The sequence below is a fragment of the Ciconia boyciana genome, chromosome 6 (assembly GCF_034638445.1).
Source record: "Ciconia boyciana chromosome 6, ASM3463844v1, whole genome shotgun sequence".
NCBI classification, from domain to species: domain Eukaryota; kingdom Metazoa; phylum Chordata; class Aves; order Ciconiiformes; family Ciconiidae; genus Ciconia; species Ciconia boyciana.
The window spans coordinates 9,253,716-9,269,534 of NC_132939.1; the positions used below are offsets into that span (position 1 = coordinate 9,253,716).

General features: G+C 39.1%; 1 protein-coding gene across 8 annotated transcripts in view; it reads right to left on the minus strand.

Annotated features, from left to right (window-relative positions):
- The window catches only part of WT1 (WT1 transcription factor), a 95,567-nt gene that overhangs the window by 4,654 nt on the left and 75,094 nt on the right, over positions 1 to 15,819 (minus strand). For 6 of the 8 annotated variants that reach the window (XM_072864360.1, XM_072864364.1, XM_072864359.1 and 3 more), the window contains 4 exons: positions 12,576 to 12,678; positions 11,052 to 11,202; positions 2,894 to 2,983; positions 1,097 to 1,189 (listed from right to left, as the gene is read on the minus strand). In XM_072864360.1, the coding sequence (XP_072720461.1) occupies positions 1,097 to 1,189; positions 2,894 to 2,983; positions 11,052 to 11,202; positions 12,576 to 12,678 (437 nt within the window). The remainder of the gene's footprint in view (positions 1 to 1,096; positions 1,190 to 2,893; positions 2,984 to 11,051; positions 11,203 to 12,575; positions 12,679 to 15,819) is intronic. The other 2 variants (XM_072864361.1, XM_072864363.1) reach the window with 1 other exon arrangement.

The following is a 15,819-nucleotide window of genomic DNA, read 5'->3' on the forward strand; positions in this document are numbered from 1 at the left end:
CAGGAACACAGCCATGCCCTTTACCATTTGCAGATTGCGAGTGCAGATATGGCCGTTACTTGAAGCATTTATTTGGCCAGTGCCACAGAAAATGCCATTGTTCTCAGGTGAATCATTTCCTTTATTAAACTTTCTCTTTTATTTTTGAAAGTCTTAAATATGTGTTTTTATGGTCCAGAAGAGAAAAAAGAATCCTTAGCAGGGAGAAAAAGATTTTCAGGCTCCTTGTCCATCTGTACAGAGACTGAATTTAAAAGGTTAACACCAGTATAGAAAACACTGTGACATCTAATAACATGTCAAAGTGCTCAGTAAACAAGTACTTGGTAAAAATACTGCATACATAGTGGAAGGGAACAGAAAATGCCAGTTCATAGGAATAATTCTAAAACTTAAAACTAAAATATAGAGGTTGCTGCAGTTGCTCCTTAATGGTGTTTACATTTATGTGAGGGCAGAGTAGACTAAAAAGGCCTCCTATTTTTTTCCCTGTATTTATATGAAATACTATGGTTTCTACAAAAAGGTCCTTGAATATTTGAGTAAGCTTTTACTTTAGTGTCTGTCAGTGTGAGTTTGCAAAAGGCACTCCTTTTATCTTCTGGAGAGATTACAGTACAAGCAGCAACAGCAAGAGCTTTGCCGTGCTATCCTGCATTAGGCTCAACTGACACTTAGGAGAAGCATGAGTAGGCATGAATACTTTAGATTACAGACCTTCGGCTGAAGCTAGAATTAAAATTTCTATCTTGTAGGGTTTTTTGAGTAAAGGCAGTAGATCAACTTGACATTTGTGGGCTGAGACCATGATGTTAATTTCACAATAGCTGACAAAATATATTTTGCCAAGCTGAAATTTCTTTAAACATGAAGGAAGAAAGCATAGTTTCCAAAATCACCTAAATTCCTTTGTGAAAAGTGACTATGACTCTAGGGCAATGTAGTCACACTGAAAAATCAGCACACTCTGAAATTCTTTCTGTTGGTTTGAATATTTAACTCCTGGTTAAGAGACTTTCTAATCATGTAATTTACAACAATACTGATTTAAACTTAAAAAATAATGAAATATAAATGTGAAGAAAAGTTTACGCACTTGTTTTACCTGTATGAGTCCTGGTATGAGTCTTCAGATGATCAGATCTGGAGAACTTTCTCTGACAGGTTTTACACTGGAAGGGCTTCACACCTGAAGAGACCAAAAAAAAAAATCTATTCTTATATCCCAACACCTTTTGGAAGGGTGAATGAAATCAGCTATTTCTCAATTTTCAAAAGCCTGGACTTTTTTGTACTAGTTACTGTAACTGCTCCTCCCAGCTTCATGCCTACACGTTACAGAAAGTCATTAATCAGGCTACCATCCCTTTGTAACCTTCTCTTCCGATGTCTGGGTCTGAAGCATCCAAAGAGCACCATCATAAACAAACACCCACTTACACTGTTGGACTAAGGAGGAGCTGCAAACATTGTTAATTCTGATCCTGTGGCTTGGCACTACTGGTATCATGTATGAGCAAATACGACATAAGAAGAATAGAGACGCAGAGGTATATTTTTATACGCTCCCAATAGGCTTAACTTACTTTACACTTCTACTACTTACTTTACACACTACACATAAATCTTCGGGACTGCTTAACACAGATGTGTTCTAGCATGTAGTGCTAAAAATGTATCATCCCAATAGAGTACTTTTACCACCAGCTTTCAGAGACACTTCCTACATCTCTCAATAACACCGTTTAAGTGGGATAGAACATCTTTAGCAAGACAAGTAGTAGGCAGAAATCCACCACAGAACAGTGAGAAAACCAATTGTCACGCCACCGCCTGAGATATAGGGAGACCCAAATGCAGTATCTTGCTGTAACTCAGTCAGAGGAGTACTCTGAAGCCCTTTCTCATGTTCCATGCAGACTGTCCTCATGGTTCCACTCCCAGCTAGGAGGCTGGAGTCATCACCATCTCCTCTTCTGTGACTGAGAAGGGCAGCTGTCTCCCCTGTCAGTCTAATCTAGACCTCCAAGAACTCCTGAAATGCTGAAATGGGCTGTCTTGACATTTCCAGAAAATGGTGTATGCGCAAAAAACAACTTGCTGAATTTGGACTGAACTCAGAAGTAGTTTTGGCTGTCTCGGAACATTTCACCGAGTAAATGATTCGCTGAGAAAGATACACAAGTCTACCTAGGACCCAGAGCCATTCATGACTGCTGCTGCCCTCTCTGCTGTATGCGAACTGCTATACACTTTCCAGGCTATTTGTGCAATCCAACCAGCCAGATCTTTGACGTTTCTCTCCTTGCTGCTCCTAGAATCCTTCTTCAGTTGGCAGAATTCAAGAAAGGCTCAAACCTAAGCTTAAGTGGTTTGCTGAATTAGGGTCTTAAGCATGATAGCTGGTTTAGCTTTTGCTTCTCCACTTCTGCTTTCCACATATAAATGCACAGTAATTCCACCAGCCTTTCAGGTTATGCACAGGCAGCATTCACCTGTTAGCATTGCCACACAAACATCAGAATACCAACAGTAGCATTTATCAGGTTACTCATTGGCAACTTTTTCTTGCAGAACTGCTCAGTTTTTAAAAATAATATATTCCCTATATGGGGGATACAGTATAGAGCAAACAGTTTCATTAAGAAAGTTGTTTCAAAAAGATGGCAGCAGGATTAAAGGGTCACCTATACAACCATAGTAGTGCTGAAATGTCAACAAAAAAACTCAGCTGCAGTCCTCTCCTAAAGCTAACTTCAAGAATTTGGCACTACAGGTATTGTGTATGAGCAGACACAACATCAGAAAAATAGAAGTTTAGAAGTATACTTTTTGGATTGCAATTCACATGTAAAGATGAACTCTAATGAGTAGTGATGTGTTGCCAACAAACCTGTGTGTCGTCTTTGGTGCCGTTTCAGTTGGTCTGAACGAGAAAATCTTCGTTCGCAGTCCTTAAAATCACACTGATAAGGTTTCTCACCTGTAAAGGACAAACGGTTTATCAGAAAATGTGGCTAAATAAGGGAACATGTCAACTAGAATCAGAAGATGAAACATGTTACACTAAAAGACAGACTTCTCTCCTGTCTAAAGCAGTCTAGAGGTACACCAGGACTCATTTGCTATAAAACCATACAACTGTGTTGGAATCAGTAGGGAAAGGCTGGCATAATTCTACTGCACTGACACTGATATTGAAACTGCTCATTCTAAAAAGATAGCCCATGAAGTTAAAGCTACAAAAAATTTCAGGTTGCATGAATTTTTTTTAATTGTTTTCTGCTGGAAAAGAACAGAAATCTCTTGTTTTATATTTCTCTGAAAACCATATTAAGTCCTTTCCACCTGTTTCAGTAATACATAATTTGTACAAGGGAACAACCTGCAGTTTGCTCTAAACTGGATTTAAAGCAAAAACTAAACAAATGGCATCCATGTAGGTGGCAATCTTAACCACGCTAAATGAATTAAAAGAAACTGAGCAAAATTCAGCCACAGAAAAATACATATTCTTCCCCAAAACACAAATTATGTTTCTTCCATAAAGCACCATTAAATAGAATTTCTCATGTAGCTGCACACCGCCTGCAGGCAAGCCTATTAATTATTGCAAAGACTCATGTAAATAGAAACTCTTCCTCCACCTCCCATACAGTTCAGCAGAGATCCTGAGGATGGGTTTTCTCTCGGACAAAAAATGAGATTCTGACTTTTTCAAAAAATTAAATCCCTACAAGCTAGTCTCTCAAATGAACATGGTTTTCAATGCAAAGGACTTCACCAACCACATAAACATGCAAAGAGAAATGCATCAATCGAGGAGCCTGAGGAAAGAGGGAAACACTGCTGGCATGTAGCATATCACACAGTTGGTGAAATTTGGCCAGCACAAAAAAAAAAATCCTTATGCTGTTACAGGAGGAGCTGTATGATCTTTCAGATCTGATTCGCATCTAGTCTAAGGCCTTTTGCACAACACTGGAATCCTGCAAAAGCCTCAGATATAACTACATTTATACCTACATAAAGTCTGGTTACAGTGCCACAGCCCTGCACAGAGGCCTCAGCACAAGAAGTAATGAAACATCTCTCACTGCAAAGCTGGGAGGATCCTGGGTTTTATCTGGAAGGTACACACGAGACCAGCTGGGACCTGCTTTGTCTACGGTGGAAAGCTGCGATGTAAAACAAAGGTCCAGTAGGAAGGACCTAAAGAAAAACATCAGCTGAAGTGGGCAGTGGGTTTAATTTCTCTGGGTATATTTTTACACACATATCACTTTCATAAATCTTCACTGCAAATGTCTGCATTTCTGATTTTATTATGATAAGGATATGTATTCTGGTTGCACTGGTATTCTGAGATGCCAAGGCAAACTAGTTTAGTTTAAAGTAGAAGCCTTCTGACCTAGGTGGTTTAGTTTAAAGCAGAAGCCTTCTGATCTAGTCTGATCAGTATAAGTAGCGTATTAAGGACAGCATTCCAAATTCATACCGGTGTAGCTAAGATCAAAATTTTACAAAAGCAACTAAATCCACAAGAACAAGCTAACTTCCGGTGACAGTCACCCAAAGGAGTTTACTGATTCTCAAACCTAGGTGTGGACAATTTCCATGTCTGCTGTGCTTAATTTATTAGTATAAGGGATTAAAGTTGCCACAGGTGTTTGAAATAGTTCCGTACACTTTGACCACAAGGACTCCCTGGGGGGTGCCTGCTTTTCAGAAACCACTTACTTCCAAGGAATTCAGCCCTTTGGCAGATTTAAGAGCGGGAATGTCAGCAGAGCAGAATGCAGTGACAGGATGATTGTCTGCTAATTGCAATATAAACGCAGAAGATGGTTAAGGAGGTATTTGAATAAAACAGTATAGCGGGTCTGATGGCATGCACATGAAAGTATTTCTTTAAATCCTTTGAAATATAATCTTGATTAAATTAAGGACAAATTTAACCAATGCATATATTAAAGGAATCAATCCAAGATGCTTACACAGAGATATGATGCCACTGCGTAGAAAACAAAAAGCAAACAAACAAAAAGAGGCACAATATTTGGACGGAAATCCTAATTTCCCTTTCCTTCTCCATCTTCCACGTCAGCTAGTGCCAAACAAAATGCCTGCCAAAGCCAACTGTCACATACCTGTTAACTCCCATAAGTTTCATCAGAGCAGGATGACAGAAATGTCCCAGATAAGAAAAAGTCTGTTAGTATCTCATTAAATCACTATACCGAGAGGGGTTAGAGCAGTGTCTAGTTTCCCCAGGCCAATTAAAGCCTCTCCAGTAAAAGACTAAAGTCTCTTAATGTATGAAAAATATCCATAATGCTGTCACCCTCCTATGTGACCACATACAATTTCCAAACAAAACAGGAGATGAAGATGAGGCTTCACCAGTCCTTCCACCTGCGACACGGAGGCTTCCATGATTAGTTACATTTCATTACTGAAAGAGGGCACACAAAAGAAAGGCTAAACTTAGTGCATAATGAAATAGTCAAGATGAGAGAGGACAGAGGGAACTGCAGTTCTTTTATTTAGGAAAATATTTAGAAAAAATAAAGCTCAACAATCGCAGAACAAGTATGAATCAGCCTTTGCATGTATTGCAATAAATGCTGCTAATAAAATAAAGCTATTTGCTCAAAAATAGTTAACTTAAACTAGAGGAAGCATGTACATTTTCTCTGGAGCAAATTCATTTGCCCAGACGCATGGGAAAACAGAAATTCCTACTGCTGTAGCAGTTGCACAAAATATTCATAATCTTTGCATTTAATTAAGGAGTGCTGCAAGAGCAAAAGCCCACCGCTAACAAGAAAACATGAGAGGAGGCTGATTTTGAAACCAGAGACTGCAAGTCTGAATGAGAATCTGAAGGCTTGTCCATACTCCCTTCACCAATTTAAACCCCTTTTCTTGTATACCCCCTTAATCAAACGAGCACAACCCCATAATCACAACTGTACCTTGCTAACATAACATTTTTCTATTCAATATAATTTGCTTTAGCAAACTTAGATAAAAAGTATGATTCTTTATTTAGTAGAGAGCCTTTATAGGTACTGTTTTCAGCCATCTTCACACCGTAGTTCAGGCGTGAGATGTCATTACTGTTTTGAAACTAATCTTGTATTTTAAATACATAAGTATTCTTATTGTATGCCATAGAATTGAAAGCGTAAGAGCAGTCCATGCTGGGTGAGGCCAAAGGTCCATCCAGCCCAGCAGTTTCGCACCACAGCTCTCCAAAGATGCCTGCAGGAGCGCAGAAGATAGTGAGGAGGCAGCAGTACTTTCCCTGGATGCTCTCCTAGTATCCAGCAGTTCATGAGTTAGCGACTTTCTAAGCCAAAGGTGGCTTTCTATTTAACACTCGTCAATGGAGTTTCTTTCCATTAATTTGTCCAGTTGTTTCTGGAACCCACGTAAGCTTTCAGCTTCCACAGTATTCTGCAGAATGGTATTCCATGGCTTAAGTATGAAGGTCACTATTTCAAAGCAACATTAATGAAAGAGTGCTATCCTAGAAGTTACCACACTAGACTCTTAAAAGGAGAGCCTGTGCAATTCCCAGCTCAGGCATAGTTACACCCATTTATCAATTTATCATCTCTGTATATAGAGGACATAGCTCTGTCTTTCAAAGGTGCTGTAATGATGAACTGCACTAATGACTGCAAAGCATTTAGCAGCACGGTGGCACATGCCATAGTAAAAGGATATTTGCTTTTGTCAAAGCAAAGAAATCATTGTTAGATGATTAGCATAAAATCATTATTAGACTGCATTACTTACACCCCTCAGAGCCTCAGAAATTCACCACTGAGACGTGAGTCCCCTACCACATAAAGAACAACCTTCCTGATTTACAGATTCTCATACTTCACCGTAGAAGCTCATATCTGCAGTTGAGCATATTTAGGCTGAAGAATATCCCTGGCAAACAGGCAGAGGATATTTCCTCTGCAAAGATGCTCAGCTTTTCATAAATCCAGTTTTTCTAACGTGTGGCACTGAACCCAAAGGGTCTCTGGCAAGAATGCTGATGTTTCCACCATAAATGAAATTTATGGAGGTCTAGACATCAATTTGTTTCTGCAAAGAAGTCTCTGAAGTCTGCCACAGGATGACAACTCACATTAATTGCTGTACTGTTGAAAAGTTACATGTATTTTTGCATTTTGTTTCAGAGGCCTATCTACTGCAGCAAAATACACCAAGATAAGAAAAAAGCCTTTTTGGCTGTATGTGTTTCAATAAAGGCATTGTTAACAATGGATAAGCAGTCTTGAAGGGTACAAAATGTCAACATATTTTCAACTAAGGCTATGTTGAAACATTGGTAAAAACTGATTACATAATCCAACTTTGTGTTTCAGGGCCCTGCTTGATTTTACAACACTGCAACTGGTGAAGAATGGAAGATCTGATGAGCCAGTCCTCTCTAAGTATCTATTATAGAAAGAAAAAAGATAATCAAGAGCCTACATTATTCTGCAAAGATACTATCTGCTGGTTTAATATTACATATATGTAACGGCTTGTTTTCAAATCATGCGTTTGTAGTTTAAAAAATTGACCTACCACTACACTAAGAAAGGTGGAAGAGCTTCAAACCTGTGAGTGAATCCAGAAGCACCTTACAGGAGGACCAGTAAAATTTTACATTGGCTGTAGAGAGGTATACCAAACACAACCAAATTATCCTCCACTTGAGCTGAAATCTGACAGCTCTCCTGTCTTTAGACTGGCTCATCAGGATTCCTCCCCATCAAAACACTGAAACAGAAGAAGAGGAGACACATCCCTTTGTGTGCTGGTTTTGGCTGGGATATAGTTAATCTTCTTTATAGTAGCTAGTATGGGGCTATGTTTTGGATTTGTGCTGAAAACAGTGTTGATAATACAGAGATATGTTAGTTGTTGCTGCACTGGTCAAGGACTTTTCAGCTTCCCATGCTCTGCCAGGTGCCCAAGAAGCTGGGAGGGGACACAGCCAGGATCGTTGATCCAAACTGACCAAAGGGCTATTCCATACCATATGGTGTCATGCTCAGCATATAAAGCTGGGGAAGAAGAAGGAAGGGGGGATGTTCGGAGTGATGGCATTTGTCTTCCCAAGTAACACTTACGTGTGATGGAGCCCTGCTTTCCTGGAGATGGCTGAACACCTGCCTGCCCAGGGGAAGGAGTGAATGAATTCCTTGTTTTGCTTTGCTTGCGTGTGTGGCTTTTGCTTTCCCTATTAAACTGTCTTTATCTCAACCCACGAGTTTTCTCTCTTTTACTCTTCTGACTCTCTCCCTCACCCCACTGGGGGGGAGTGAGTGAGCAGCTGTGTGGTGCTTAGTTGCCGGCTGGGGCTAAACCACGACACTTTGTTTAGTAAGAATATTAGGTGTTATGTTTGCCAACTACTTTCTGTCTAATATGCTAATTCCATGAAGCCCAATTTCTGTACCTAGTAAAGAACTCTAGAATGGGGTTTTGGAGTTCATCGGGTTAAAAACAGAAAGATGATCAGAGAGCCTAAGACACAGCCACATAATTATCAACATAAACCAACAGCCTCACTCGAGTCATACTGGCCCCTTAAGAAATCCCCTAACATATAAAAACAAGCAGGTGGAGAAAAGAAAGAAGGTGCAGAGAAGTGTGAACTGTAGCTACCACATGTGTTATCAACAAGACACACACATTCTTCATAGTGATGACTGATCTGCCCTTGGAGAAAACTGCTTTCCAAATTTTGCTTTTGACAATCAGCTTTTCCACACGCAGGAGACACAAATCAGGGTTAGACAGTCAAAGACATGAAGTTACAAAGGAGACTGGAAATGGCTTTGCATCACAACAGTCGGTTCAACTGCCCAGGACTCCTGAAGAGCATGGGACTGAAAAAGACCATTATGGCCACCAAGTCCAGGCCCTCCACCACACCACGCAGACAAGAAAAAATGTTAACTCAGAAGTGTTTGTAGACTATCCACTCCAAATGTTCCCGTACAGTGTAGTTCGCCAAGCGCTCCCAAAAATTAGGACTAACAGACCACAGGAGGAGACAAGAAATGAAGAGCATCATATTCTAAGCCTCTACAGCAGCTGGGAATTTGGTAAGTAAAATTTCCAGACAATAATCATAGGAAATGGCTAGTACCCATACAACAGGCTGAGGACAAAACTCTGCCAGCCTGATAAAGGGGAGAACTCCCTTCTGATCCTAAATCTGAATGCATCAGCCAGGCAAGTTACCCAAGCAATTCTCACACCAGCAGTGCACTATCCCTTGCTTCCTCTCTTTAGCTGCAACCAACCTCGAAAACTTACACAGTTTTATCAATGGCAACGTTTGTATCAGCAAATACAAGCTTCGGGAATCAAGTTGGCCTCTTATGGAAAGTAACTTGCAAAGGTTTAAGAAATAAATAACTTTTGTTGTCAAGACATCAAAATATAGTGGCAGAAAGATCTGGGCCCACCTGTACAGAAGAGATCTTTGAAGGGAAAAAAATGTTCTTCCTCTACCCTGTTCCACTATAGCGTAAACCAAGGTAGGGGCATGTATGACGGCCATAGTCCTATCCCCTATGTCTTTTGGGGTTTTTGTGACTCTACATGCCCGGATTATATGTGCTATAATTCTGAAAATCTTCTCCAGTTAAGGAAAAAAAAAGAATATGTAAGCTGAAGTCTTTGTGAAGCATCCAGAAATAATATTGTGAAAGCCAAGCAACTAAATGGAATAAAATACAGGACCAGAACAGACAAATTATGGCTGTTAAAATACAGAGTAAATCAATTTAGGAATGAAAGAAATAGTGATTATGAGAAAAAATCACAACTGTTTAGGCATACTTGAGAAAAATACTGCAGTTAATGGACCCCAAAAGATCTCCAAATTTTGTTTCCAATTTATTTACAGAAAACAGAGTAGCATTTCTGTAGACCTTCATCTCTAAAGACTAAATTCCAGTTACAATCTAAATTATCTTGAATGTGTAATCTGAGCAACACTAAAGATGTCTATCTGAATATTTTGTGACTTGCCCATTCAGAAATTAAAAATGCTTTGTAATGTTCATTTCTCACCTATAGGCATTTTATGCAATTAACTAATGTCACCACATAGTCTCCAAAAGGAAAATTTTGCAACTACTCTTTATGAAATGTTAGACAATCTGCTAGGTCACAGCAGTATGGACTGCTTTCCTGTTGTCTGTTTCATCCCTTTGACCTTCCGTCATATTAATGGCTAACTGAACATCCACATTTACAGATTTTATCCACAGATTTCTAGATTAGCACAGAAAGAACTGTCTAAATAAAAATACGATAGGCAATCAAAAAAATGCATAAGGAGCATATCTAAAGGTATATCATAATTTTACATTTCCAACAGTATAAATCTCCCAATAGGGGAAATAATTCTGTTTACTCTTTGGCAAGGTGCAGCAGGCATTTGATTTCCACATTTTGAGATGTAACTTATATTGCCTGAACTCAGAGAGAATCCAGACCTAAGCCTACAAATAACTGGCTTCAGGCTCAATTCTTCATGGAAAGATTCCATAGCAAGGAAGCTCATTTGCCAATCCCTGCCTCCACCCCCAACCTGAAAAGGCTTACACAGGTGGACAAGAGGATGCTAAATGTCTAGGTTCCTCTTGCAGAGGAAACTTCTTAATAGTTAACAACAGTTAAGATTTGGAGCAAGCTTTGATGCTCCCAAATAGGGGGGACGGGAGAAGGAAGACGATTCACAGCCCTGAATGATGCCCTGTAACAGTAAGAGAGGGAAGGAGGTGATCTACTTGCTGTCAGCACTGCTCTGTGTTTTTCTTCACTAAATTCAGAGAGTCTTCTGCATCCAAAGGAGGGATTGCGCAGATGACAGAGCACATACATACTCATCTGACAGATTCTCACTGCCCCTGACCTGGCAGATCATTTCTTGAGCCTTATGCTATTTTAAAATCACCCTACCCACTTTGCTGTCCAGTGCTGTAACATGATTTATACCAATCCATGCTGACACTTACCAGTGTGCTTTCTGCTGTGCATCTGTAAATGGGACAACTTAAAGTATCGCTTGTTACAGCCAGGGTACGCACACATGAAGGGACGTTTTTCATTTGTCTCACTTGCTGATCGGACAAGAGTTGGAGCTACTCCTGGCACCCGTCGGACATCCTACAATGACAGAGACTTGCTAATGCAACGTGCATGTTCTCAAGCTTTTACTTAACGTATTCAAAGACAAACAATCAGAGGCATTTCTCCACGACAAAGAGATACTTAAATATATTATACTGCAAACCAGCAATTTTATTTTATTCTACATTAACGAAGTATAACCTTAGTGTACCTTAATCTGTTCTTTGCAGAGTATTAAAATTATTTGAAGGTGAAATACAGTGAACTCTACTTATTAAATTCTCTCACTAATATTTATATTCAAGATTAAATGGGCCACATTCTGACCTCATGTATAATCACACAATCCTGGAAGAACACTCATTGGCATATGAAACAGTTTTAGGCTTATACCAGTGTAAGAGATAAGAGCACAAGCCAGCGTAGGATTCTCTTCTTTATTTTAAATACTCATATGAAGTTAAAGGACAGGGAAATTAACATATTGGGTTAATACAAATTGGTAAAAAACAAAAGACTGTCTAGGTGGAGCTGGTGAATAGTTCAGTCTTAATGCATTTTGGCCACTGTCACAACATTCCACCAAAGATGATCTTCTCCTTCTGGGATAATTAACTTCCTTAAACAATGTCAACTGCTTACTTTTACTCACTCAACAAAAGCTGGCTCACAAGCCTATTTCTGAGAGCTTGCTACTGAATAATGACTTGTTAAACTATACAGAAAAGGAAAAGGAGAAAAGACACTATATAAAAACATTCATGTATGTTGACAACACAGAGCAGCACAGAAGAGACAAATATTACGTAATGACTTTGCCATCAGTTTTAAGAAGGTGTATCTTTTACAGTGGTACTTATTGATGTGACTGTTTCAGAAAGGGAGGAAATTAACTCCCATGAATGGTAAGTTCCTTCCAAATATTCACTAATTACTTAGTCATTAGGAAACAATCACTTACTATATTTCGTTTAAAGGAAATATGTTTGAATTATTAAAGTTTCAGAAACCCATAAAAGCAGAATGTCACCTAACACTTTCTTATGTATAGTTATCAGACATAGTCCATTGTAACCACAGAAGCTTCACACAGCCAAAGTGACTGGAGCTAGAAGTTGGAAACTGGATCTTGTATTTTGGACCATCCTGAGAAGCTGCTGAGGAATACTGCCTCACAGATATATTTTAGAAGAAGAAATAAACAATTTTAAATGACTGTGTCAGAAAGAAATCTTACATCATACTTCAATGGCTTCAGTGAACTCCAGACACTTACGTAAAGCATTTCTTGATAACACAGGGAAATTGCAAATCAAGGATGGATTTATAAATACCAGTGAAGCAGTAAATGAACATTATAAACAGACAGCAGTTTTACTTCCCTATGAAGAATGCCCTACTGTACTCACTTGTATGCCTCTAAAAACTCCATGGGTGTGTATTCTGTATTGGGCCCCACAGCTGTATAACATGGGAGCACTGTGGTTCTCATTTTCATATCCTGCTGTATGGCTGTAAATAAAGAGGGGAATAATGGAGAAATTAAATATTTTTCAGTACTCAGGTCCATGTGAGAGGTTTCATTTCTTAAGTGGGTGATAACATATGCAGAGTTTGCTTTTATAGCCAGGATATCCAAGTTCAAATGAAATTCACCAAAGGAAGCCTGCTTTGCCTTCATATGGATCTGCTCCTGCTGGCACAATGCACTGACTCCATACATATATCTATTAGTATCCATTAAAACAGTCCAGTAAAAAAAAATAAATTGTCATGATTGGAACTCTGATGTATTTCCACAAAGATTTTAGGTAAGAGGAAAAAATCCACATAGCAGCACAACTGTGTCATATGCACATGTACACGTTATTTATCAGTTAAATGTGAGGCTGGCTATTGCTAATATGTTTTGGAATGAGCAAAATGCCTCAAGTTTCACATTAAGTGCAGTGGATTTTTGTCAGCACTTCATGACTCAGATATTACCAGATACTACCAAGAAAGTGATGACATTTATAAGAATAGCAGTCATGTACTAATAAACAGAGATTACAAATCAGTGTCCAAACTATTTATCCCACATATCAGCTTGCAGGATGCACTACAAATTAACCCTTTATAAAAATTAAATAAAAAAACCCAAAACCAGCCTATCCCTGCTAGGTATAAATTTTCAAGATTCCTCATGCAGCATCATGACAATAATTTTAAAAATCTGTAACCTTTGTTGCGTTTTGGGGGTGTCGCAACCATATGTTTTATCTAATTATTCTTCAAAAACCTATGTTCTCCTGTCCAGAATGTTAGGAACATTGCTGTGTTTCCTGTTTGCAACCTTCTTAATGTCAACATTATGCAAATAAATTTTAGTTGTTATTTTTAAATGAGTATGTTACATTAGTGTGTACATTGCCACAGGTATTAATATACATTGGCAACAATAAGGGTTCATGTTTTACACTGCACTAGAAATTAGAAAGCCCAAAACAAAGCCCAAGGGCACACAGCTGGGGACAAAGATGGATACATAGGATGTTATCCCAGCCTTTGCCAAATGCTTGCAATAGCAATTTGAAGAGGTCCCTGAGGCCCAGACTCTCATTTCACTGGTCCTTCCTTTCTCTTCACTCAAAGTTCATGTGCAGAGTAGAATTACAAGGAAGGTTTAAACCTCTTAAGTGATTTGCAGAACAGCCAGTGGAACTGGAATGTGGGAGATGTCTAAAAGGTTTGTGAACCTCGCTAAACAGGAGGGGAGCAGTGTTTGTGAACAGCTCTTACTGCAGAGTGTGGGTCGCATTCCTCATTATTCGTCCCCATAGCGGCTTCCAGGCTGCCTGGCAGATGTGTTCCTTTAGATCAAGTCCTTTGCTGCTGAAAATACCAGATTCAAATCCTGGCTCCACCTGGCTATTCATATCAAAGGCTACACCTTTTAGGAAGGTATGCTCTGTTTATTTCAATTTTCAGTGGCAAACAGGTGATCATAATGAAATAAGTTACAGGGTGGTGGCAAGAAAGTATTTCTGATCTGTAGTATTATCTGTAATAATAGAGGAAGGAAGATACCATTGTCTGATTGAAATGGATTAAACTCTTCTCTGCATATGTACCATGTCCAACTAAATAGGGTCTCCTCTCTGCTCAGGGCCCAGATGTGGCCTTTTGTTCCCTAATAGAAGTAACAAATGACCATTTGCACAACTCGGGTTCCCCACCAGCATCGAATTTTCCTCTCTGTTGACAGGCAGCAAGTCACAGACGTTAAAAAAAAAAAAAGGTTGAAAAGCACCTAACCCATGGTGACACCCATGTTAATTACAAATTAAACAGTGCATTTTAAAACAGAAATAAAATGAGAACTACCATGTATAAAGAGGATGTTCTGCTGTAGAAGCTATTGCTGATCTGTAACGTAGCAGCAAATCAAGGGTAAATATGAGCTTCAGCATTAGTCACCCTGAGTAACCGTGAAACTTCTCATTCATGCCTCTGCTAGCAACCTTACACGTTACAATATACAAGAGACACAAAGTTAGATAAGAAGAATTCCCAGGACAGAAACTTTAGAAGAAGGAACAGGAATATGCAGTAAAAGTTTATACCATAAAACACAGCCTAACTTGCCCTCCAAATTCACATGGTTTTCATCTCACAGTGATAACCATTTTTGTAAAGACCAGTCAGTTCTGAAATAATTCCTCCCAGGAATAAGAAGCAGAACAAAGACCCTGTCTGTGCCCTAAGAAATGGCCCTACAAATGGGAGGTATCCTCCAGATGATCTCCATCTCAACTTTTACTGCACAGTTGGGAAGCCTTCCTCAACATTCAAATTTTTTCGTATTTCCTCCTATTACTTCTAGCTACACTGCACTAAAACTGTACATGCAATTGTAAAGCCTTGAAGATTAAAACCTGTTTTCTGAGCCTCTTGACCCATAGTATACTAAGTAATGAATAGCCATCTACTTAACCAGCTCCCTAGGAGAGATGCTTTAATACTCAGGAACCCTAGTTCCCATCTTACATCGGGCACATTTCCATCAACACCGGCTGGTACTCAGCGTGGTCATACGGATGATGACAGCAAAATGGCTCACGTGAGATTTCTTGGTTAAAATACTATTTATTCACTATGAAGCGCTATGGAATAATCTGACCTTCAGGGAGATGGAAATTAACAGGTGAATGTTCTTTCCAGTCAGCAGAGAAACTGGAACATGAAGGAGTTTTCACAAACGGTCCCTACACCACTGCTCTCCTGAACTTCAACCTTCACTCTGCACCAACAGTAACCTCAGTGTGAAATACAATTTTATTTTTTTCCAGCCCCTTTACTCAATGCATCTATGATGTATGCCACAAAATGTATACCACAGTCTGCACAGTTGGTTTGTTTCTTATTGCTGCAATTTATATACTAAAATAAAAGCACCGATAGAAGAACCGATATAAATCTCCTAAATACCTTACTGAAACTCAAACACCTACTTTATTGCATACAAGAGATCATGATCAGATGCAATCCCACATACATGAGCAATACAAGTAACTGATTAATTTATACCTGCAGTACGTTAAGTAAATGGAAATCTTAAGAGAACAGGAGATTCCTTAACCTTCATCTTTTCTAGTTAGGCACTCTTATGTT